This window comes from Bombina bombina, chromosome 3 (genome assembly GCF_027579735.1).
Source record: "Bombina bombina isolate aBomBom1 chromosome 3, aBomBom1.pri, whole genome shotgun sequence".
NCBI lineage: Eukaryota > Metazoa > Chordata > Amphibia > Anura > Bombinatoridae > Bombina > Bombina bombina.
The window spans coordinates 416,166,559-416,192,478 of record NC_069501.1 but is presented as its reverse complement, the minus strand read 5'-3'; the positions used below and the strand labels follow the sequence as shown (position 1 = coordinate 416,192,478).

The window sequence follows — 25,920 nt, the reverse complement described above, 5'->3', positions numbered from 1 at the left end:
ATACTTTTTGTGATGGGGCTCTAGAGGACCCTCTGAGATCGATTAGAAGGTTTAACGTTGGTATTGGCACTTCCTTATATGATTGTTTCTTTTTTTCCTATCTTTGCAGCGAGTGTTTTGTTTTTAGCTTTGTTTGGTACAACTTAGATTGCATGTAATGTCTATCATTGAGTAACCTATATAATGTAACACGCTATAAGCATATCCAGTCTCCTGTTATATTCCGCTGCAATTTTGAATATGTATGCCAATTTATTACCTCCAAAAAAAAAAAAAAAGTTACTCACTGGTCTTCTATTTAATGCTGTGGGGACTTCTATGATTTGGTGATTTACTTTGCACAGGTGGTACAACTACATTTGTCCCTAGTGTGTATTATTAGAGATTGAGATATTGTTGTCAATATGGATAACGAAACAAAAGGAACTGTACCTTTGGTGAACTCGTTCTTTTTACTTAAAAAACGGATGATGAAAGGGATAACAATTTTGAAGAATTGGACAGCATTTTCTCCCTGGATAAATCAACACTAACTTTGGGCCAACTGTGTGAAGAAATTTAAATATTAAACAAAAAGGTTGGGATGTTTGGATCCTAGAAAGATACCATATTCTGGGAAGGAATCCAAAGGGCTTAAGAAGTAATAAATTCCACACGTTTACCATGGACAATAACTATTTTGTCTCTAATCTGTTCACATCAATCATTTTTAGAACCCTGTGCACTAAGGTTCCATTTTAGATTAACCATAAGGGTTCCTTATTTTTTGGGCGTTTTTCAGTGTCTCTGGATGCTGCAGGCATGTTTACATGGCTACATCATGATCCCCAGTCCCACATTGCAAAGCTGCCACCTGGATGAGGAGTGCAAGTGTGGGCACTGGGCAAGGCTGGCTCTCGGCAGGTGCAGCACACTCAGTCTTGCACTATAGCCTGGCTGTGTGCGACTCTGATCTTCCAGCACAGGCCTTGTGAAAATTAGAGTCGCACACAGCCAGGTTATAGCACAATGCTGCGTGAAGATAATCCGTGCCTGTCACCCATCCAAAATTCATAAGTCACAGGCATCGCACAGCAGCAGACATGAAGAACTTTCAGCAGTCAGTTGCAGCAGCTAGAAAAGTAGTGAAAAATAATAAGCAAGAGGGGTGCTTCATGTGTATATAAGTATGTCAATCAGAAGTAAGAATAGTCAAGTGGGTACTCACATTTGGCCCAAGTACACTTATGTACTGGTAGGTGCATGCTGGTAGCTTGGGGTGTACCAGATAACCCTTTCAAAAAGGCGCCCCTCTTGTTTCCTATTTTTTAGAAAAGTAGTGAGTTGCTTGTGAGTACATTTTACTTGCCGAGTTGGTGGCTGCTGTTCTGCTACCGTGTCTGCCCCGCCCCCGTCGCAGTACACATCATATTATTTATTTTAAACTCTAAAAGCCTAGCTCAGATGCAGAGTGAGCGCAGGCTTTTACAGAGAGGCAGGTCCCTTTTCAGGCACACCGCTGGCAATATGGGCAGCTACCCCGGGTGGCCAGGTGAAGAATCGGGACTTTCTGGGGGTCCTGCGCGAGTGGGACCATGATGCATCTAGCTGCCTGCCGGGCAACCAGAGTGTCAATTCAGAGAGTCACTCATATTGTCAACGTGGAGGCAGCCATCTAGTATTCCTGCATGGATGCCCAGTGAATAGCACTAAGGTAAGACTAAGTTCAATGTGAAAAAAAACCTAGATGGATGAAACCAATTTTTTTTCAGCTCTAGTCTCTAGAATAGTTAGACTAATGATTGAAAATATCTCTTTCTGTATATGTATCTATATATTTGGATCTGGCACATGGTCGCTGACTCTATGGAAGTGAGAGTGTAGAGTGAGAGTGCAGATGCATACAATTTTAAACAACTATACTTAAATTATCAAATTTGCTTTTTCCTCTTTGTATCCTTTAAGGAGCAGCAATGCACTACTGTGTATTCGAACACATTTGGTGAGCCAATGACGATAGGCATATATGCACAGCCACAAAATCAGCACATAGGTTCCACCAGTGCACTGCTGCTGCTTCTGAGCCTTTTCAATAAAGGATACCAAGAGCACAAATCAAATTAGATAATAGATGTAAATTAGAAATTTGTTTAAAATTGCATGCTCTATCTAAAACATGAAAGTTTAATTTTGACATTTTTAGGTTGAAAAAATAAAAGATGTGTATCAAATTCACATTTTTTTGGTGGGTGGGGGGGCCTTAGATTCTTGCACCTTGGTCCTGTGGTTTCTAGTTATGCCCCTGAAGACCATATAGATAGACACACACACTTATTACAGGTTTTAACTGTAACGGTGGTAAACATTGGTGGAAAGGGTAAAGCATCAAGACTGGAAAATAAAAGAAGCAAAAAGCCGGCAATTGTATTTATTAAATAAAAACACCTTTCTGGCAAGATGTCCGCATCACACAAATATGAGCTGGCACCTCAACTGCTATGAAATTAATATGACAAGGTTAATGCATATTTCATGGTTTTCTTTCGCACACACAGAACAGTCTGAAGCAGAATGACAAGTTTAAAAAAAAAAAAAAAAAAAATTCTGATTTGGTATCATACAGGGTGACACTGATCATCATAATCCCAGACAACTATTTTCCCATTTTATTTTTTATGGTTGAAGGCATATTTAACCCTGACAACCTGAACCGTTTAATTCGACATAAAATTACTATATCTATATAATATACAGTAATTCAAAATGCTTAAAATACTAATATATTATATATATATATATATATATATATATATATATATATATATATATATATATATATATATATATATATATATATATATATATATATATTACAGTAATTAATAATGCTTAAAATCATTTCAAGTGTCATTTTGTTGGCAGACTCCCAATATTTTCCAGTCCAGTGATATTTCCTTTGAAAAGCCTTCAGAACATTTTTCTCCCCTGATATGACCTTCTAGGGACAGTAGTAAGTGAACTCATGCTCTGATGATACAGGTTTAGAGTTTGCAATCCTGCCACTCGGTAGAAATTAAAAAAAAAAAAAAATTTAAAAAAGGGGAGAGAGACGGACGACCCACCTATTTAAATTATTCTGTTTTTAGCCACCAATGTATCTGTATTTTAAAATGTATAAGTCAATGGCATTCACTACCTCCTTAGGCAATAAGTTCCACAACTAGATTGCTCTTACAGTGAGCAAAACGCTTACATTGCTGGACATATGAAACCCACATTTTTTTTTCTTTTAAGATTCATAAAGAAATGTGATTTTAAACAACTTTCCAAATGACTTCTATTATCAATTGTTTGTTCTCTTGGTATCTTGTTGAAAAGCAGGTATGTATGCTTAGGAGCCTGCCCATTTCTGAAGCACTATATGGCAGCTGTTTTGCAAGAGCACCAGATGGCAGTACTATTTCCTGCCATGTAGTGTTCCATATGCCAAAACAGAATATCATGGGAACAAAGAAAATTGTAAACATTTTTAAAATGTTATGCTCTGTCTGAATCATTAAACGGACAGTCTACTCCAGAATTTTTATGGTTTAAAAAGATACCTTATATCTAAGCCTCTACAGACTGTCCCCTTACTACAGCTCTTTTGACAGACTTGCATTTTAGACAGTCATTCCCATCTCAAATAGCTCCACGGAAGTGAGGACAATGTTATATTTATGGCACACATGAACTAGCACTGTCTAGCTGTGAAAAAAACAAAAAATTTATACTTACCTGATAAATTTCTCTCTTATGGTGTATCCAGTCCACGGGTTCATCCATTACTTGTGGGATATTCTCCTTCCCAACAGGAAGCTGCAAGAGGACACCCACAGCAGAGCTGTCTATATAGTTCCTCCCCTAACTGCCACCCCCAGTAATTCGACCGAAGACAAGCAAGAAAAAAAGGAGAAACTATAGGGTGCAGTGGTGACTGTAGTTTAAAAATAAAAAACACCTGCCTTAAAGTGACAGGGCGGGCCATGGACTGAATATACCACAAGAGAAAGAAATTTATCAGGTAAGCATAAATTTTGTTTTCTCTTCTAAGGTGTATCCAGTCCACGGGTTCATCCATTACTTGTGGGATACCAATACCAAAGTTTTAGGACACGGATGAAGGGAGGGACAAGGCAGGAACTTAAACGGAAGGCACCACTGCCTGCAAGACCTTTCTCCCAAAAATAGCCTCTGAGGAAGCAAAAGTATCAAATTTGTAGAATTTAGAAAAAGTATGAAGCGAAGACCAAGTCGCCGCCTTACAAATCTGTTCAACAGAGGCCTCATTTTTAAGAGCCCATGTGGAAGCTACCGCTCTAGTTGAATGAGCTGTAATTCTTTCAGGAGGCTGCTGGCCAGCAGTCTCATAAGATAAATGGATTATGCTTCTCAGCCAAAAAGAAAGAGAAGATGCCGAAGCCTTTTGGCCTCTCCTCTGTCCAGAGTAGACAACAAACAATGCAGATGTTTGACGAAAATCCTTAGTAGCTTGTAAATAAAACTTTAAAGCACGAACCACGTCAAGATTGTGTAATAGACGTTCCTTCTTTGAAGAAGGATTAGGACACAGTGACGGAACAACAATCTCCTGATTGATATTCTTATTAGATACCACCTTAGGAAGAAACCCAGGTTTGGTACGCAAAACTACCTTATCTGCATGGAAGATCAGATAAGGGGAATCACACTGTAAGGCAGATAACTCTGAAACTCTTCGAGCCGAAGAGATAGCTACCAAAAACAGAACTTTCCAAGATAAAAGCTTGATATCTATGGAATGCAGAGGTTCAAACGGAACCCCTTGAAGAACTTTAAGAACTAAATTTAAACTCCATGGCGGAGCAACAGGTTTAAACACAGGCTTGATTCTAACTAAAGCCTGACAAAACGCCTGAATGTCTGGAACATCTGCCAGACGCTTGTGCAGAAGAATAGACGGAGCAGAAATCTGTCCCTTTAAGGAACTAGCTGACAATCCCTTCTCCAATCCTTCTTGGAGAAAGGATAATATCCTAGGAATCCTGACCTTACTCCATGAGTAACCCTAGGATTCACACCAATGAAGATATTTACACCATATCTTATGATAGATTTTCCTGGTGACAGGCTTTCGAGCCTGAATCAAGGTATCAATGACCGACTCAGAGAAAACACGTTTTGATAAAATCAAGCGTTCAATCTCCAAGCAGTCAGACAGAGAAATTAGATTTGGATGTTTGAATGGACCTTGGAGTAGAAGGTCCTGCCTCAGCGGCAGAGTCCATGGAAAGGATGACATGTCCACCAGATCTGCATACCAAGTCCTGCGTGGCCACGCAGGTGCTATCAAAATCATCGAAGCTCTCTCCTGCTTGATCTTGGCAATCAGACGAGGGAGGAGAGGAAATGGTGGGAACACATAAGCCAGGCTGAAGGACCAGGGCACTGCTAGAGCATCTATCAGCGCTGCCTGGGGATCCCTTGACCTGCACCCGTAACAAGGAAGCTTGGCGTTCTGACGAGACGCCATCAGATCCAGTTCTGGTTTGCCCCATAGTTGAATCAGCTGGGCAAATACCTCCGGATGGAGCTCCCACTCCCCCGGATGAAAAGTCTGCCGACTTAGAAAATCCGCCTCCCAGTTCTCTACTCCTGGGATATGGATAGCTGAGAGATGGCAAGAGTGAACCTCTGCCCATAGAATTATCTTTGAAACCTCCAACATTGCCAGGGGGCTTCTTGTTCCCCCCTGATGGTTGATAAAGGCTACAGTCGTGATATTATCCGACTGAAATCTGATGAACCTGACCGCAGCTAGTTGAGGCCAAGCCTGAAGAGCATTGAATATCGCTCTCAGTTCCAGAATGTTTATCGGAAGTAGGGCTTCCTCCTCAGTCCACGAACCATGAGCCTTCAGGGAGTTCCCGACTGCGCCCCAGCCCAGAAGGCTGGCATCTGTCGTCACTATGGTCCACTCTGGCCTGCGGAAACTCATTCCCCTGGACAGATGGACCCGAGATAACCACCAGAGAAGAGAATCCCTGGTCTCTTGATCCAGATTTAGCAGGGGGGACAAATCTGTGTAGTCCCCATTCCACTGATTGAGCATGCAAAATTGCAGTGGTCTGAGATGTAGGCGGGCAAACTGAACTGGGTCCATTGCCGCTACCATTAGGCCGATTACTTCCATACACTGAGCCACTGACGGCCAAGAAGTGGAATTAAGAGCACGGCAGGAAGTTAGAAGCTTTGATAACCCGACCTCTGTCAGAAAAATTTTCATTTCTACTGAATCTATCTTCGTTCACCATCCACCCGTGAGACCTCAGAAAGGCCAAAACAATGTCCGTATGGAACTTGGCGATTTGAAAAGTCGACGCCTGTATCAGAATGTCGTCTAGGTAAGGAGCCACCGCTATGCCCCGTGGCCTTAGAACCGCCAGTAGGGACCCTAGAACCTTCATAAAGATTCTTGGTGCCGTAGCTAACCCTAAGGGAAGAGCCACAAACTGGTAATGCCTGTCTAGGAAGGCGAACCTGAGGAACTGATGATGATCTCTGTGAATCGGAATGTGGAGATAAGCATCCTTTAAGTCCATGGTAGTCATATATTGACCCTCTGGATCATAGGGAGGATGGTTCGGATAGTCTCCATCTTGAAGGATGGGACCCTGAGAAATTTGTTTAGGATCTTGAGATCCAAGATTGGTCTGAAAGTTCCCTCTTTTTTTGGGAACTATAAACAGATTTGAATAGAAGCCCTGCCCCTGTTCCTCCCTTGGAACTGGGTGGATCACTCCCATAACTAGTAGGTCTTGAACACAACGTAAGAATGCCTCTCTCTTTATCTGGTTTACAGATAATTGTGAGAAATGAAATCTCCCCTTTGGAGATGAAGCTTTGAAGTCCAGAAGATATCCCTGGGAAACCATCTCTAATGACCAGGGATCCTGGACGTCTCTTGCCCAAGCCTGGGCGAAGAGAGAAAGTCTGCCCCCTACTAGATCCGGTCCCGGATCGGGGGCTACTCCTTCATGCTGTCTTAGAGGCAGCAGCAGGTTTTTGGCCTGCTTCCCCTTGTTCCAAGCCTGGTTCGGTCTCCAGACTGGTTTGGACTGGGCGAAAATTCCCTCTTGTTTTGCATTAGAGGAAGCTGAAGCTGCACCACACTTGATGTTTCGAAATGAACGAAAATTATTCTGTTTGGTCCTTAATTTATTGGACCTATCCTGAGGAAGGGCATGACCTTTCCCTCCAGTAATATCAGAAATGATCTCCTTCAGGCCCGGCCTGAATAGGGTCAGTCCTTTGAAGGGGATGTTAAGAAGCTTAGACTTTGAAGTAACGTCTGCTGACCAGGACTTAAGCCATAGTGCCCTGCGCGCCAGAATGGCAAAACCTGAATTCTTAGCCGTTAGTTTGGTTAGATGAAAAACGGCATCAGAAATAAAGGAATTAGCTAACTTGAGAGCTTTAATCCTGTCTAAAATATCATCTAACGGGGTCTCCACCTGTAGAGCCTCCTCTAGAGACTCGAACCAAAAAGCCACTGCAGCAGTAACTGGGGCAATGCATGCAAGAGGCTGGAGAATAAAACCTTGATGGATAAAAAAATTTTTAAGGAGACCCTCCAATTTTTTATCCATAGGATCTAAGAAAGCACAACTGTCCTCGACGGGGATAGTTGTACGCTTAGCTAGGGTAGAAACAGCACCCTCCACCTTAGGGACTGTCTGCCACGAGTCCCGTATAGCGACATCTATGGGAAACATCTTTTTAAAAGCAGGAGGGGGAGAGAACGGAACACCTGGTCTATCCCATTCCTTAGTAATAATTTCCGAAAACCTCTTAGGGACTGGAAAAAACATCAGTGTAAACAGGCACTGCAAAGTATTTGTCCATTTTACACAATTTCTCTGGAACTACAATGGGGTCACAGTCATCCAGAGTCGCTAAAACCTCCCTGAGCAATAAGCAGAGGTGTTCAAGCTTAAATTTAAAGGCTGTCATTTCAGAATCGGACTGAAGTAACTTCTTCCCTGAATCTGAAATCTGACCCTCAGATAGCAACCCCTTGCCACGGCTTCGGAGCATTGTGAGGGTATATCTGACATAGCTACTAAAGCGTCAGAAAGCTCTGTATTTGTTCTAGCCCCAGAGCTGTCTCGCTTTCCTTGTAACCCTGGCAGTTTGGACAATACCTCTGTGAGGGTATTAGTCATAACTGCCACCATGTGTTGTAAGGTAAATGCATTGGACGCACTAGATGTACTTGGCGTCACTTGAGCGGGAGTTATAGGTTCTGACACGTGGGGAGAGCTAGATGGCATAACCTCCCTTTTGTCAGTCTGAGAAACCTCTGGTGATAAATCTTTAAATACCATAATATGGTCTTTACAATTTATAGAAATTTCAATACATTTGGTACACATTCTAAGAGGGGGTTCCACAATGGCTTCTAAACATATTGAACAAGGAGTTTCCTCTATGTCAGACATGTTTAACAGACTAGTAATGAGACCAGCAAGCTTGGAAAACATAATTTATGCTTACCTGATAAATTCCTTTCTTCTGTTGTGTGATCAGTCCACGGGTCATCATTACTTCTGGGATATAACTCCTCCCCAACAGGAAATGCAAGAGGATTCACCCAGCAGAGCTGCATATAGCTCCTCCCCTCTACGTCACTCCCAGTCATTCGACCAAGAATCAACGAGAAAGGAGAAACCAAGGGTGAAGTGGTGACTGGAGTATAATTTAAAAAATATTTACCTGCCTTAAAAAACAGGGCGGGCCGTGGACTGATCACACAACAGAAGAAAGGAATTTATCAGGTAAGCATAAATTATGTTTTCTTCTGTTATGTGTGATCAGTCAACGGGTCATCATTACTTCTGGGATACCAATACCAAAGCAAAAGTACACGGATGACGGGAGGGATAGGCAGGCTCATTATACAGAAGGAACCACTGCCTGAAGAACCTTTCTCCCAAAAATAGCCTCCGAAGAAGCAAAAGTGTCAAATTTGTAAAATTTGGAAAAAGTATGAAGCGAAGACCAAGTTGCAGCCTTGCAAATCTGTTCAACAGAGGCCTCATTCTTAAAGGCCCAAGTGGAAGCCACAGCTCTAGTAGAATGAGCTGTAATTCTTTCAGGAGGCTGCTGTCCAGCAGTCTCATAGGCTAAACGAATTATGCTACGAAGCCAGAAGGAGAGAGAGGTAGCCGAAGCCTTATGACCTCTCCTCTGACCAGAGTACACGACAAACAGGGAAGACGTTTGTCGAAAATCCTTAGTTGCCTGCAAGTAGAACTTGAGGGCACGAACTACATCCAGATTGTGTAGAAGACGTTCCTTCTTTGAAGAAGGATTCGGGCACAGGGAAGGAACCACGATCTCTTGATTGATGTTCCTGTTAGTGACTACCTTAGGTAAGAACCCAGGTTTAGTACGCAGAACTACCTTATCTGAATGAAAAATCAAATAAGGAGAATCACAATGTAAAGCTGATAACTCAGAGACTCTCCGAGCCGAAGAAATAGCCATTAAAAATAACACTTTCCAAGATAACAACTTTATATCAACGGAATGAAGGGGTTCAAACGGAACTCCTTGTAGAACGTTAAGAACAAGGTTTAAACTCCATGGCGGAGCAACAGTTTTAAACACAGGCTTGATTCTAGCTAAAGCCTGACAAAAAGCCTGGACGTCTGGATTTTCTGACAGACGCCTGTGCAACAAGATGGACAGAGCTGAGATCTGTCCCTTTAATGAACTAGCCGATAAACCCTTTTCTAAACCTTCTTGTAGAAAGGACAATATCCTAGGAATCCTAACCTTACTCCAGGAGTAACCTTTGGATTCGCACCAGTATAGGTATTTACGCCATATCTTATGGTAAATCCTTCTGGTAACAGGCTTCCTAGCCTGTATCAGGGTATCGATAACCGACTCAGAAAAACCACGTTTTGATAAAATCAAGCGTTCAATTTCCAAGCAGTCAGCTTCAGAGAAGTTAGATTTTGATGTTTGAATGGACCCTGTATCAGAAGGTCCTGTCTTAGAGGTAGAGACCAAGGCGGACAGGATGACATGTCCACTAGATCTGCATACCAAGTCCTGCGTGGCCATGCAGGCGCTATTAGAATCACTGATGCTCTCTCCTGTTTGATTTTGGCAATCAATCGAGGAAGCAGCGGGAAGGGTGGAAACACATAAGCCATCCCGAAGTTCCAAGGTGCTGTCAAAGCATCTATCAGAACCGCTCCCGGATCCCTGGATCTGGACCCGTAGCGAGGAAGTTTGGCGTTCTGGCGAGACGCCATGAGATCTATCTCTGGTTTGCCCCAACGTCGAAGTATTTGGGCAAAGACCTCCGGATGAAGTTCCCACTCCCCCGGATGAAAAGTCTGGCGACTCAAGAAATCCGCCTCCCAGTTCTCCACTCCCGGGATGTGGATTGCTGACAGGTGGCAAGAGTGAGACTCTGCCCAGCGAATTATCTTTGATACTTCCATCATTGCTAGGGAGCGTCTTGTCCCTCCTTGATGGTTGATGTAAGCTACAGTCGTGATGTTGTCCGACTGAAACCTGATGAACCCCAGAGTTTTTAACTGGGGCCAAGCCAGAAGGGCATTGAGAACTGCTCTCAATTCCAGAATGTTTATTGGTAGGAGACTTTCCTCCTGACCCCATTGTCCCTGAGCCTTCAGAGAATTCCAGACAGCGCCCCAACCTAGTAGGCTGGCGTCTGTTGTTACAATTGTCCAGTCCGGCCTGCTGAATGGCATCCCCCTGGACAGATGTGGCCGAGAAAGCCACCATAGAAGAGAGTTTCTGGTTTCTTGATCCAGATTCATAGTAGGGGACAAGTCTGAGTAATCCCCATTCCACTGACTCAGCATGCACAATTGCAGCGGTCTGAGATGTAGACGTGCAAAGGGTACTATGTCCATTGCTGCTACCATTAAGCCGATCACCTCCATGCATTGAGCTACTGACGGGAGTTGAATGGAATGAAGGACACGGCATGCATTTAGAAGCTTTGTTAATCTGTCTTCTGTCAGATAAATCTTCATTTCTACAGAATCTATAAGAGTCCCCAAGAATGGAACTCTTGTGAGAGGAAAAAGAGAACTCTTCTTTTCGTTCACTTTCCATCCATGCGACCTTAGAAATGCCAGAACTAACTCTGTATGAGACTTGGCAGTTTGAAAGCTTGAAGCTTGTATCAGAATGTCGTCTAGGTACGGAGCTACCGAAATTCCTCGCGGTCTTAGTACCGCCAGAAGGGCACCCAGAACCTTTGTGAAGATTCTTGGAGCCGTAGCCAATCCGAATGGAAGAGCTACAAACTGGTAATGCCTGTCTAAGAAGGCAAATCTTAGATACCGGTAATGATCTTTGTGAATCGGTATGTGAAGGTAAGCATCCTTTAAATCCACTGTGGTCATGTACTGACCCTTTTGGATCATGGGTAAGATTGTCCGAATAGTTTCCATTTTGAACGATGGAACTCTTAGGAATTTGTTTAGGATCTTTAAATCCAAGATTGGCCTGAAAGTTCCCTCTTTTTTGGGAACCACAAACAGGTTTGAGTAAAACCCTTGTCCTTGTTCCGACCGCGGAACCGGATGGATCACTCCCATTAATAACAGATCTTGTACACAGCGTAGAAACGCTTCTTTCTTTATCTGGTTTGTTGACAACCTTGACAGATGAAATCTCCCTCTTGGGGGAGAGAATTTGAAGTCTAGAAGGTAACCCTGAGATATGATCTCTAGCGCCCAGGGATCCTGAACATCTCTTGCCCAAGCCTGGGCGAAGAGAGAGAGTCTGCCCCCTACTAGATCCGGTCCCGGATCGGGGGCCCTCGATTCATGCTGTCTTAGGGGCAGCAGCAGGTTTCCTGGCCTGCTTGCCCTTGTTCCAGGACTGGTTAGGTTTCCAGCCTTGTCTGTAACGAGCAACGGCTCCTTCCTGTTTTGGTGCAGTGGAAGTTGGTGCTGCTCCTGCTTTGAAATTCCGAAAGGGACGAAAATTAGACTGTCTAGCCTTAGCTTTGGCTTTGTCTTGAGGCAGGGCGTGGCCCTTACCTCCTGTAATGTCAGCGATAATTTCTTTCAAACCGGGCCCAAATAAAGTTTGCCCTATGAAAGGTATATTAAGTAATTTGGACTTAGAAGTTACATCAGCTGACCAGGATTTTAGCCACAGCGCCCTACGTGCCTGAATGGCGAATCCTGAGTTCTTAGCCGTAAGTTTGGTTAAATGTACTACGGCCTCCGAAATGAATGAATTAGCTAGTTTAAGGACTCTAAGCCTGTCCGTAATGTCGTCCAGCGTAGCTGAACTAAGGTTCTCTTCCAGAGACTCCATCCAAAATGCTGCCGCAGCCGTAATCGGCGCGATGCATGCAAGGGGTTGCAATATAAAACCTTGTTGAACAAACATTTTCTTAAGGTAACCCTCTAATTTTTTATCCATTGGATCTGAAAAAGCACAGCTATCCTCCACCGGGATAGTGGTACGCTTAGCTAAAGTAGAAACTGCTCCCTCCACCTTAGGGACCGTTTGCCATAAGTCCCGTGTGGTGGCGTCTATTGGAAACATCTTTCTAAATATTGGAGGGGGTGAGAACGGCACACCGGGTCTATCCCACTCCTTAGTAACAATTTCAGTTAGTCTCTTAGGTATAGGAAAAACGTCAGTACTCGCCGGTACCGCAAAGTATTTATCCAACCTACACAATTTCTCTGGTATTGCAACAGTGTTACAATCATTAAGAGCCGCTAAAACCTCCCCTAGTAATACACGGAGGTTCTCCAATTTAAATTTAAAATTTGAAATATCTGAATCCAATCTGTTTGGATCAGAACCGTCACCCACAGAATGAAGCTCTCCGTCCTCATGCTCTGCAAGCTGTGACGCAGTATCAGACATGGCTCTAGTATTATCAGCGCACTCTGTTCTCACCCCAGAGTGATCACGCTTGCCCCTTAGTTCTGGTAATTTAGCCAAAACTTCAGTCATAACAGTAGCCATATCTTGTAATGTTATCTGTAATGGCCGCCCAGATGTACTAGGCGCCACAATATCACGCACCTCCCGGGCGGGAGATGCAGGTACTGACACGTGAGGCGAGTTAGTCGGCATAACTCTCCCCTCGCTGTTTGGTGAAATTTGTTCAATTTGTACAGATTGGCTTTTATTTAAAAGTAGCATCAATACAGTTAGTACATAAATTTCTATTGGGCTCCACCTTGGCATTGGAACAAATGACACAGGTATCTTCCTCTGAATCAGACATGTTTAACACACTAGCAAATAAACTAGCAACTTGGTTACAATCTTATTTAACAAAAACGTACTGTGCCTCAAAGAAGCACTAAACGATTAACTGACAGTTGAAATAATGAACTGAAAAAAACTGTTAAAGCATCAATCCTGAAAACAACACAACTTTTAGCAAAGGTTTGTTCCCATTAGTAAAGTAACAATAATTAATTTTGAAATGTAAAAATTACAGAGCAACGTTTTTAATCACAGTCAATATATAAGTCTCACAGCTCTGCTGAGAGAATCTACCTCCCTTCAAAGAAGTTTGAAGACCCCTGAGTTCTGTTAGAGATGAACCGGATCATGCAGGAAATACAAGAGTAACTGACTGGAAATTTTTGATGCGTAGCAAAGAGCGCCAAAAACGGCCCCTCCCCCTCACACACAGCAGTGAGTGAGAAACGAAACTGTCACAATTAAAACAAGCAACTGCCAAGTGGAAAAATAATGCCCAAACATTTATTCACTCAGTACCTCAGAAAATGCAAACGATTCTACATTCCAGCAAAAACGTTTAACATAATAAATACCCATTAAAAGGTTTAATATACTTTTTACAGAGTAATTCCAGTGAAGTACCATTCCCAGAATACTGAAGTGTAGAGTATACATACATGTCATTATAACGGTATGGCAGGATTTTCTCATCAATTCCATTCAGAAAATAAAAACTGCTACATACCTCAATGCAGATTCATCTGCCCGCTGTCCCCTGATCTGAAGCTTTTACCTCCCTCAGATGGCCGAGAAACAGCAATATGATCTTAACTACTCCGGTTAAAATCATAGTAAAAACTCTGGTAGATTCTTCTTCAAACTCTGCCAGAGAGGCAATAACACGCTCCGGTGCTATTGTAAAATAACAAACTTTTGATTGAAGTTATAAAAACTAAGTATAATCACCATAGTCCTCTCACACATCCTATCTAGTCGTTGGGTGCAAGAGAATGACTGGGAGTGACGTAGAGGGGAGGAGCTATATGCAGCTCTGCTGGGTGAATCCTCTTGCATTTCCTGTTGGGGAGGAGTTATATCCCAGAAGTAATGATGACCCGTGGACTGATCACACATAACAGAAGAAAACACTTTAACCCCTTAAGGACCAGCGACGTACCCTGTATGTTGCTGGCCTTTTTTTGGGACTTGATTGTTTTATAGCGCGGTCTTGCCACCAGCGTTAAGACTGCTCTATTCCACAAAACCTTCTGGAGGGAGGGCATTAATAGCGTGTTCTTGCTAGACTTGTGCTATTATGTCCTGAAAAAACCCTTAACGACCAGTGACATACAGGGTACATTGTGGTCATTAAGGGGTTAATAAATGTGAAACAGCAATTAAATAAAAACGGTACTGTGCCTTTAAGAGAAAAAAAAAAACTATCACATAAACTGTAAAACAGTGTTAAAAAGTAGTAAACTCTTCGAAATTTTTACAGTGTGTATAAGGGACTAAAGCAGCATTGCACCCAATTGCAAATGGATGATTAACCCTTTAAGGCCCCAAACCGGATTTGAAAAACGTTAATAAACAGTTAAACACCTTGCCATAGCTCTGCTGTGGCTCCTACCTGCCTCAAATATGATTTAGGAAAGAAATAAGCCCTCTATAGTGGCCCTCAGATGCCAGAGGACTCCTTTAGGGAAGCTAGATGTCTCAGTCTGAATATGAACTGCGCATCTAGAGCGCAAAAATAGGCCCCTCCCACCATGCACTCGATGTCAGAGGGCCTTAAGAAAATACTCCTAGGAGTATCTGACTAGCCATGTGGAAACTAGGCCCCAAAAAAACTATCACCCTCAGAGAAAAAAAAATGTTCTTTCTATATAACATGTAAACGTTTTGTCACTAAGAAATATGAGTATTAACATGAATATTACCCTTTTTTGTAAGCATGATCCCAGTCGTTAAATCACTGCATCAGGCTTACCTCAATTATACAAGGCTCTGTCAGCATTTTCTAGATCTTATCTCTCTAGAAATAAATATACTGAACATACCTCAAAGCAGGTAAACTGCAAACCGTTCCCCCAACTGAAGTCTTTCCCATACTCTTCAGTTATGCGTGAGAACAGCACTGGACCTTAGTTACAAACCGCTAAGATCATCAACCTCCAGGCAGAATTCTTCTTCTAATTTCTGCCTGAGAGTAAAACAGTACAATGCCGGTACCGTTTAAAAATAACAAACTTTTGATTGAAGGTAAAACTACACTAAGTCACCACATATCTCTTGATACTTCCTTTCTTGTCGAGAGCTGCAAGAGAATGACTGGGGGTGGCAGTTAGGGGAGGAGCTGTATAGACAGCTCTGCTGTGGGTGTCCTCTTGCAGCTTCCTGTTAGGAAGGAGAATATCCTACAAGTAATGGATGAACCCGTGGACTGGATACACCTTACAAGAGAAACTGTCAAAATGCACTGATAAAAGAGGCGACCTTTAAGGGCTTAGAAATTAGCATATGAGGTTTCATTCTCAAAGAATACCAAGAGAACAAAGCAAATTTGATGATAAAAACTAAGCTGGAAAGTTGTCTGTCTAAATCATGAGAGATTAATTTTGACTAGACTCATTTTAAACTAAGGTCTAGTCACAAACAAGTGCCTTGCAATAAACAGAATTTCCTCCAACTCTGTATATGGGCCTTGAATATTTTTATATGAATAAAGTAATATCACCTCAAACGTATTATATATACACACACACACAGACCCAATGTGGCTAACCTATCCTCAAAATATAAATCATCCATTCCCCTTATTAGCTTTGTGGCCCTTCTCTGAACTTTTTCTAAACAAAGCACTTGCTCAGAGCGAGTAAGGTGCTTGTACCATCTGGTAAATGACTTAATTTGTCAATTGCTGACATGATACAGGCCCACTTATGCTCTGAGCAGCTGCCGTAGTTAAAATAAAGGTGCACTGAGAATATCTAGCTATGCCTCACAGGCAGAGAATTTTAATAAAACAGATACCTTTTCCTAGAACAATTTTGCAAATATTTTTCTTATTCAAAAATGTAATTATTCTATGTGCATTCAAATATTTACCGAAATGTCCCTTTAATTTTGTACAATCTCATGTGGCATATCACCAAAAAAAAAAAAAAAAAAAAATTTATGCTTACCTGATAAACTCCTTTCTCCTGTAGTGTGGTCAGTCCACGGGTCATCATTACTTCTGGGATATTAACTCCTCCCCAACAGGAAGTGCAAGAGGATTCACCCAGCAGAGCTGCTATATAGCTCCTCCCCTCTACGTCACCTCCAGTCATTCGACCAAGGACCAACGAGAAAGGAGAAGCCAAAGGGTGTAGTGGTGACTGGAGTATAATTCAAAAAATTTTTACCTGCCATAAAAAACAGGGCGGGCAGTGGACTGACCACACTACAGGAGAAAGGAATTTATCAGGTAAGCATAAATTTTGTTTTCTCCTGTTAAGTGTGGTCAGTCCACGGGTCATCATTACTTCTGGGATACCAATACCAAAGCTAAAGTACACAGATGACGGGAGGGACTGGCAGGCTCTTTATACGGAAGGAACCACTGCCTGAAGAACCTCTCCCCCAAAAACAGCCTCCGAAGAAGCAAAAGTGTCAAATTTGTAAAATTTGGAAAAAGTATGAAGAGAAGACCAAGTTGCAGCCTTGCAAATCTGTTCAACATAAGCCTCATTCTTAAAGGCCCAAGTGGAAGCCACAGCTCTAGTAGAATGTGCTGTAATTCTTTCAGGAGGCTGCTGTCCAGCAGTCTCATAGGCTAACTGAATTATGCTACGAAGCCAAAAAGAGAGAGAGGTAGCCGAAGCTTTTTGACCTCTCCTCTGACCAGAATAAACGACAAACAGGGAAGACGTTTGTCGAAAATCCTTAGTTGCCTGTAGATAAAATTTCAGGGCACGGACTACATCTAGATTGTGTAGCAGACGTTCCTTCTTCGAAGAAGGATTAGGACACTAAGATGGAACCACAATCTCTTGATTGATATTCCTGTTAGTGACCACCTTAGGTAGGAACCCAGGTTTAGTATGCAGAACTACCTTGTCTGAATGAAAAATCAGATAAGGAGAATCACAATGTAAGGCGGATAACTCAGACTCTTCGAGCCGAGGAAATCGCCATTAAAAATAGAACTTTCCAAGGTAACAGCTTGATATCAATGGAATGAAGGGGTTCAAACGGAACACCCTGTAAAACATTAAGAACTAAGTTCAAACTCCATGGTGGAGCAACAGTTTTAAACACAGGCTTGATCCTAGCTAAAGCCTGACAAAAAGCTTGAACGTCCGGAACTTCTGACAGACGTTTGTGTAAAAGAATGGACAGAGCTGAAATCTGTCCCTTTAAGGAACTAGCGGATAAACCCTTTTCTAAACCTTCTTGTAGAAAGGACAATATCCTCGGAATCCTAACCTTACTCCATGAGTAACTCTTGGATTCGCACCAATATAAGTATTTGCGCCATATCTTATGATAAATCCTTCTGGTAACAGGCTTCCTAGCCTGTATTAAGGTATCAATAACTGACTCAGAAAAACCACGTTTTGATAAAATCAAGCGTTCAATTTCCAAGCAGTCAGCTTCAGAGAAATTAGATTTTGATGTTTGAAGGGACCCTGGATCAGAAGGTCCTGTTTCAGAGGTAGAGACCAAGGTGGACAGGATGACATGCCCACTAGATCTGCATACCAAGTCCCGCGTGGCCATGCAGGCGCTATTAGAATCACTGATGCTCTCTCCTGTTTGATTCTGGCAATCAATCGAGGAAGCATCGGGAAGGGTGGAAACACATAAGCCATCCCGAAGGTCCAAGGTGCTGTCAAAGCATCTATCAGAACCGCTCCCGGATCCCTGGATCTGGACCCGTAACGAGGAAGCTTGGCATTCTGTCGAGACGTCATGAGATCTATCTCTGGTTTGCCCCAACGTCGAAGTATTTGGGCAAAGACCTCCGGATGAAGTTCCCACTCCCCCGGATGAAAAGTCTGACGACTTAAGAAATCCGCCTCCCAGTTCTCCACTCCCGGGATGTGGATTGCTGACAGGTGGCAAGAGTGAGACTCTGCCCAGCGAATTATCTTTGATACTTCCATCATTGCTAGGGAGCTTCTTGTCCCTCCCTGATGGTTGATGTAAGCTACAGTCGTGATGTTGTCCGACTGAAACCTGATGAACCCCCGAGTTGTTAACTGGGGCCAAGCCAGAAGGGCATTAAGAACTGCTCTCAATTCCAGAATGTTTATTGGTAGGAGACTCTCCTCCTGATTCCATAGTCCCTGAGCCTTCAGAGAATTCCAGACAGCGCCCCAACCTAGTAGGCTGGCGTCTGTTGTTACAATTGTCCAGTCCGGCCTGCTGAATGGCATCCCCCTGGACAGATGTGGCCGAGAAAGCCACCATAGAAGAGAATTTCTGGTCTCTTGATCCAGATTCAGAGTAGGGGACAAGTCTGAGTAATCCCCATTCCACTGACTTAGCATGCACAATTGCAGCGGTCTGAGATGTAGGCGTGCAAAGGGTACTATATCCATTGTCGCTACCATTAAGCCGATCACCTCCATGCATTGAGCTACTGACGGGTGTTGAATGGAATGAAGGACACGGCATGCATTTTGAAGCTTTGTTAACCTGTCTTCTGTCAGGTAAATCTTCATTTCTACAGAATCTATAAGAGTCCCCAAGAAGGGAACTCTTGTGAGTGGAAAGAGAGAACTCTTCTTTTCGTTCACCTTCCATCCATGCGACCTTAGAAATGCCAGTACTAACTCTGTATGAGACTTGGCAGTTTGAAAGCTTGAAGCTTGTATCAGAATGTCGTCTAGGTACGGAGCTACCGAAATTCCTTGCGGTCTTAGTACCGCCAGAAGAGCACCCAGAACCTTTGTGAAGATTCTTGGAGCCGTAGCCAATCCGAATGGAAGAGCTACAAACTGGTAATGCCTGTCTAGAAAGGCAAATCTTAGATACCGGTAATGATCTTTGTGAATCGGTATGTGAAGGTAAGCATCCTTTAAATCCACTGTGGTCATGTACTGACCCTTTTGGATCATGGGTAAAATTGTCCGAATAGTTTCCATTTTGAACGATGGAACTCTTAGGAATTTATTTAGGATCTTTAAATCCAAGATTGGCCTGAAAGTTCCCTCTTTTTTGGGAACCACAAACAGATTTGAGTAAAACCCTTGTCCTTGTTCCGACAGCGGAACCGGATGGATCACTCCCATTAATAAAAGATCTTGTACGCAGCGTAGAAACGCCTCTTTCTTTATTTGGTTTGTTGACAACCTTGACAGATGAAATCTCCCTCTTGGGGGAGAGGATTTGAAGTCCAGAAGGTATCCCTGAGATATGATCTCTAACGCCCAGGGATCCTGGACATCTCTTGCCCAAGCCTGGGCGAAGAGAGAAAGTCTGCCCCCCACTAGATTCGTTCCCGGATCGGGGGCCCTCGATTCATGCTGTCTTAGGGGCAGCAGCAGGTTTCCTGGCCTGCTTGCCCTTGTTCCAGGACTGGTTAGGTCTCCAGCCTTGTCTGTAGCGAGCAACAGCTCCTTCCTGTTTTGGTGCAGAGGAAGTTGATGCTGCTCCTGCTTTGAAATTACGAAAGGAACGAAAATTAGACTGTCTAGCCTTAGGTTTGGCTCTGTCTTGAGGCAGGGCATGGCCTTTACCCCCTGTAATGTCAGCGATAATTTCTTTCAACCCGGGCCGAATAAGGTCTGCCCTTTGAAAGGAATATTAAGCAATTTAGATTTAGAAGTAACATCAGCTGACCAGGATTTTAGCCACAGTGCTCTGCGCGCCTGAATGGCGAATCCGGAATTCTTAGCCGTAAGTTTAGTTAAATGTACTACGGCATCCGAAATAAATGAGTTAGCTAACTTAAGGGCTTTAAGCTTGTGTGTAATCTCATCTAATGGAGCTGATTCAAGTGTCTCTTCCAGAGACTCAAACCAAAATGCTGCTGCAGCCGTGACAGGTGCAATGCATGCAAGAGGTTGCAATATAAAACCTTGTTGAACAAACATTTTCTTAAGGTAACCCTCTAACTTTTTATCCATTGGATCTGAAAAGGCACAGCTATCCTCCACCGGGATAGTGGTACGCTTAGCTAAAGTAGAAACTGCTCCCTCCACCTTAGGGACCGTTTGCCATAAGTCCCATGTGGTGGCGTCTATTGGAAACATCTTTCTAAATATTGGAGGGGGTGAGAACGGCACACCGGGTCTATCCCACTCCTTAGTAACAATTTCAGTAAGTCTCTTAGGTATAGGAAAAACGTCGGTACCGAAAAATATTTATCCAACCTACACAATTTCTCTGGTATTGCAACTGTGTTACAATCATTCAGAGCCGCTAACACCTCCCCTAGTAATACACGGAGGTTTTCCAGCTTAAATTTAAAATTTGAAATATCTGAATCCAGTCTGTTTGGATCAGAACCGTCACCCGCAGAATGAAGCTCTCCGTCCTCATGTTCTGCAAATTGTGACGCAGTATCTGACATGGCCCTAATATTATCAGCGCACTCTGTTCTCACCCCAGAGTGATCACGCTTACCTCTTAGTTCTGGTAATTTAGCCAAAACTTCAGTCATAACAGTAGCCATATCTTGTAATGGCCGCCCAGATGTACTCGGCGCTACAATATCACGCACCTCCCGAGCGGGAGATGCAGGTACTGACACGTGAGGCGAGTTAGTCGGCATAACTCTCCCCTCGTTGTTTGGTGAAATATGTTCAATTTGTACAGATTGACTTTAATTTAAAGTAGCATCAATGCAGTTAGTACATAAATTTCTATTGGGCTCCACTTTGGCTTTAGCACATATAGCACAGATATCTTCCTCTGAATCAGACATGCTTAACACACTAGCAAATAAACTAGCAACTTGGAAATACTTTTCAAGTAATTTACTATAATATGCAAAACGTACTGTGCCTATAAGAAGCACAGAAAAAGTTATGACAGTTGAAAATTGATAAACTGAAAAGTTATAGCATCAAATCTTTGTAAAAAACACACTTTTAGCAAAGGATTGCTCCCATTAGCAAAGGATAATTAACCCTGATAGCAGAGAAAAAATACAGAAATAAACGTTTTTTATCACAGTCAACTACAATCTCACAGCTCTGCTGTGAGTGATTACCTCCCTCAAAACAAGTTTTGAAGACCCCTGAGTTCTGGTGAGATGAAGCGGATCATGCAGGGAAAGCAATAAACTTCTGACTGAATTTTTTGATGCGTAGCAAAAGCGCCAAAAAAGGCCCCTCCCCCTCATACACAGCAGTGAGAGAGATCAGTAAACTGTCATAAATTAAATAAAAACGACTGCCAAGTGGAAAAAATAGTGCCCAAACATTTTTTCACCCAGTACCTCAGAAAATTAAACGATTTTACATGACAGCAAAAAACGTTTAACATAAATAAATTAAGTGTTATTAAAAAGCCTGTTGCTAGTCCCTGCAAATTAGGCTAAAGTCTTATGCATACAGTATAATTCCAGTGAAGTGCCATTCCCCAGAATACTGAAGTGTAAAATATACATACATGACAGCCTGATACCAGTTGCTGCTACTGCATTTAAGGCTGAGTTTACATTATCTCGGTATGGCAGAATTTTCTCATCAATTCCATTGTCAGAAAATAATAAGCTGCTACATACCTCTTGCAGATTGATCTGCCCGCTGTCCCCTGATCTGAAGTTTACCTCTCCTCAGATGGCCGAGAAACAGCAATATGATCTTAACTACTCCTGCTAAAATCATAGAAAAAAAACTCAGGTAGATTCTTCTTCAAATTCTACCAGAGAAGGAATAACACACTCCGGTGCTATTATAAAATAACAAACTTTTGATTGAAGGTATAAAACTAAGTATAATCACCACAGTCCTCTCACACATCCTATCTATTCGTTGGGTGCAAGAGAATGACTAGAGGTGACGTAGAGGGGCGGAGCTATATAGCAGCTCTGCTGGGTGAATCCTCTTGCACTTCCTGTTGGGGAGGAGTTAATATCCCAGAAGTAATGATGACCCGTGGACTGACCACACTTAACAGGAGAAAAAGTTTGCTTATCTGATAAATGTCCTTAGCGGTGAGAGTCCACAAGAATATTCTTAGTGGTCCATTTATCATTGTGCGGATGGACATGATCCGCTATAGCGAACCATGTCTGCCGCTATCGATAAATGCCGACAGCATACGCTGTCGGTATTTATCATTGCACCAGCAGTTCTTGTGAACTTCTGATGCAACGCCGCCCCCTGCAGATTCTCGGCCGCCAGCAGAGGGTGTTAATCAACCCGATCGGGTTTATTTTCAGCGATGTCTGTCCGCCGCCTCAGAGCAGGTGGACAGGTTATGGAGCAGCTATAAAAATCCCTCCCACTTCCCCTCTCAGTAGTTCAAGCAGAGGATAAGGAAAAGTGTTTTTTTTGTTTTTTTAAATTCAGGTAAACATTAATTTTATTTTCCTTCTATTGGCAGTAAGAGTCCACAAGAACATTCTTTAACCTATGGGAAACCAATACCTAAGCGCTGGAGTTCACAGATGTTCGGGAGTGAAAAGGTAGAGAAGGTAGTCCTAATTACTAGGCACCAAACATTTTTAAAGAACTTTTTGAAAGTGTGCAATAAACACCAAGTTGCAGCCTTGCAGATTTGATCAACTGAGGCCTCAGTAGTAGACCCCGCACAACTAGAATGTGCTGTGATTTTGAAGGGGGCTGCTCCTGGCCTGCTTCCTTGTAGGCCATGCGAATCAGACTACTCGACCAAAAGGAAATAGTGAACGCTGAGGCCTTCAGCCCTCTGCACTTACCAGGATACAGGATGAAGAAGAAAGAAGATTAACAAAACTCCTTAGTAGCATGAAGGTAGAACTTTAACGCTTTGAGCACATCCAAATTATGCAACAATCTCTCCTTGGAGAATGATGGATTGGGAAAAAGTGAATAAACCACACAATCTCCTGGTTGATGTTGTGAGTATTAAAAGGGATAGTCTAGTCAAAGTTAAAACTTTCATGATTCAAAGCATGCAATTTTTATTAACTTCCTAATTTACTCCTATTAACTTCTCTTTGTTCTGTTGGTATATTTATTTGAAAAAGCAAGAATGTAAGATTAGGAACTGGCCCATTTTGGTGGCTACATTTAGACTGCAGGAGATACTCACTGGGTTTGGCCCTTCATAATGCATAGTTAAAGGTGACAGTCTTATCCAGAATTTTTATTGTTTATAACGATAGATCATCCCTTTATTACCCATTCCCCAGTTTTGCATTTCTAATATTGTTATATTAATACACTTTAGCTCTGTGATTACCTTGTATCTAAGCCTTTGCATACTGCACCCTTATTTCAGTTCTTTTGACAAACTTGTATTTTAGCCAATAAGTGCTGACTTCTAGGTAACTACATGAGAGTGAGTACAATGTTATCGATATGGCATGCGAACTAGCGCCGTCTAGCTGTAAAAAAAAAAAAAAGAAGGTGGCGGCCTTCAAGGGCTTAGAAATCAGTATATGAGACTAGGTTTAGCTAACAAATACCAAAAGAACAAAGCAAGTTGGATAATAAAAGTTTAAAATAGAGTGAGCTTGAAATTCTTTTAAGGATCGCAGTGTTTCTTCATTTTGTTTCTTGTTTAAAATAGAGTGCCCTATCTTTATCATGAGTTATATTTTGACTGTCCCTTTAATGAAAGATTTCAAAATCACCTACAATCCATCTCTCTGTGAAGAGTCATAAGTTTTGACTTTCAAACGCCTTTACATCTTTGAGCAGGACACTAACATACATGTGCATCTAAATCAACATCCGCCAATGAATCATTTGGTCAAGTAATAAAAAAAAAAAAAAAAAACACACACACACCACAAGACTACAAAATCGCTTTTTAAGAACCCTACAGAACTCTGGTAATCTCATCTATAAATGAAGTCCTCTCAAGACTTGCACAATCCCTCCCCGCTGCAGTCTACATGCTTTTTGGCCTCTAGGTGAGTGTGGTATAAATCACGGTTTTTAAACGAAACAAAGGGTTCATGTATATCATTCAGATATTGATATGGTGCAAAAAATAAAAAAAAAATAAAAAAAAAAGTTTATGTATAAAGTTACTGACAAATGTATTTTACGTGTTCTGAAAATTACAGCAGTGAGAGGGGACCCCCCAAACCTCTTAAAATATTACTGCACATAATTTGGAAAGGTAAAATTTATTTTATAGGGAAATATTGCCCATCCTTATTTCAACTCCATTTTATCATTACTGAATGGCAATAGAGGCCTTTACAAATATTTCAAAGTGCTCAGAAAGAGATAATCTATCCTTTACTAGTGTAACTTGTATAAAACAGCAATAATTAAACATATTAGACTATGTAATGCAGATAACACTTCAAATAAAAGTAGATGCAACTGCCGAATGGCTCACTGTGTTCCGCTCAGGAGTTCCAATGCTTGCAGCTCACAGGTTACACTTTACCTGTATGTTAAACACATGGTAATCTACAATCAATGGTGTAAAATGACATGTGCTAACAAATGTGACCATGTAATGTTTCTTTGTATAGCAATCAACCTTTAAACACATTTTAAATGCAAACAAACAAAAAAGGTAGTACAGTATGCATTACAAAAACAAAAAAAAATGTATATATAGATAATGCCATACTTACTTCACTTTCAGACAAAGTCTCATCATCGCTTGAGAAATCAGCAGATTCCTTTTCTTTGGGGAGAATGTGCTTTAGGTAGAGTTTTAAATAAACCTCTTTTTTATGATCACCCTGAGGCAGGGGCACATTATGAGAAATTAATACATTTTTTAATTGGTCTTTGGAGAGATGGGAATGTTTTCCTGTATTGGACGGCATGGCTTGCTGAAGTGAGAGGCAAAGTATTGCACTGAAAGGTCAGACAGCTGGTATCTCCGCAATCCACAAGTCTCCAGCTGTCATTCTTACTTTATTTATAGTATAACATAATCAGAAGCACATAGAAGACCCCTGTTCATCTCCAAATCCTCAAGACGAGTGTTTTTTTGCTTTAATTATAGTGTAATAGTTTCTAATATTATAATACTTTCTGCTAATCAAAGCACAAATTCATTTAAAGGGACAGTCTACATCAGATTTTTTATTGTTTTAAAAGATAGATAATCCCTTTATTACCCATTCCCCAGTTTTGCATAACCAACAGTTATATAAATACACTTTTTACCTCTGTGATTATCTTGTATCTAAGTCTCTTCCAACTGCCCCCTTATTTCAGTTCTTTTGACAGACATGCTTTTAGCCAATCAGTGCTGGCTCATAGGAACTCCACGTGCATGAGCACAGTGTTATCTACATGACACACATGAACTAACACCCTCTAGTGGTGAAAAACTGTCAAAATGCCACGAGAGAAGGGGCGGCCTTCAAGGGCTAAGAAATTAGCATATTAACCTCCTAGGTTTAGCTTTCAACTAAGAATACCAAAAGAACAAAGCAAAATTGGTGCTAAAAGTAAATTGGAAAATTGTTTAAAATTACATGCCCTATCTGAATCATGAAAGTTAATTTGGACTAGACTGTCC

The 25,920-nt window shown here is 41.9% G+C and overlaps 1 protein-coding gene across 1 annotated transcript in view; it reads right to left on the bottom strand.

Moving 5' to 3' along the window:
• The window catches only part of LEMD1 (LEM domain containing 1), a 200,568-nt gene extending 175,320 nt beyond the window's left edge, over positions 1-25,248 (bottom strand). Inside the window, exon 1 of the mRNA XM_053705310.1 lies at positions 25,019-25,248. Coding sequence (XP_053561285.1) covers positions 25,019-25,216 — 198 coding nt within the window. The 5' untranslated portion in view covers positions 25,217-25,248. The remainder of the gene's footprint in view (positions 1-25,018) is intronic.
• Positions 25,249-25,920: the final 672 nt, after the last annotated feature.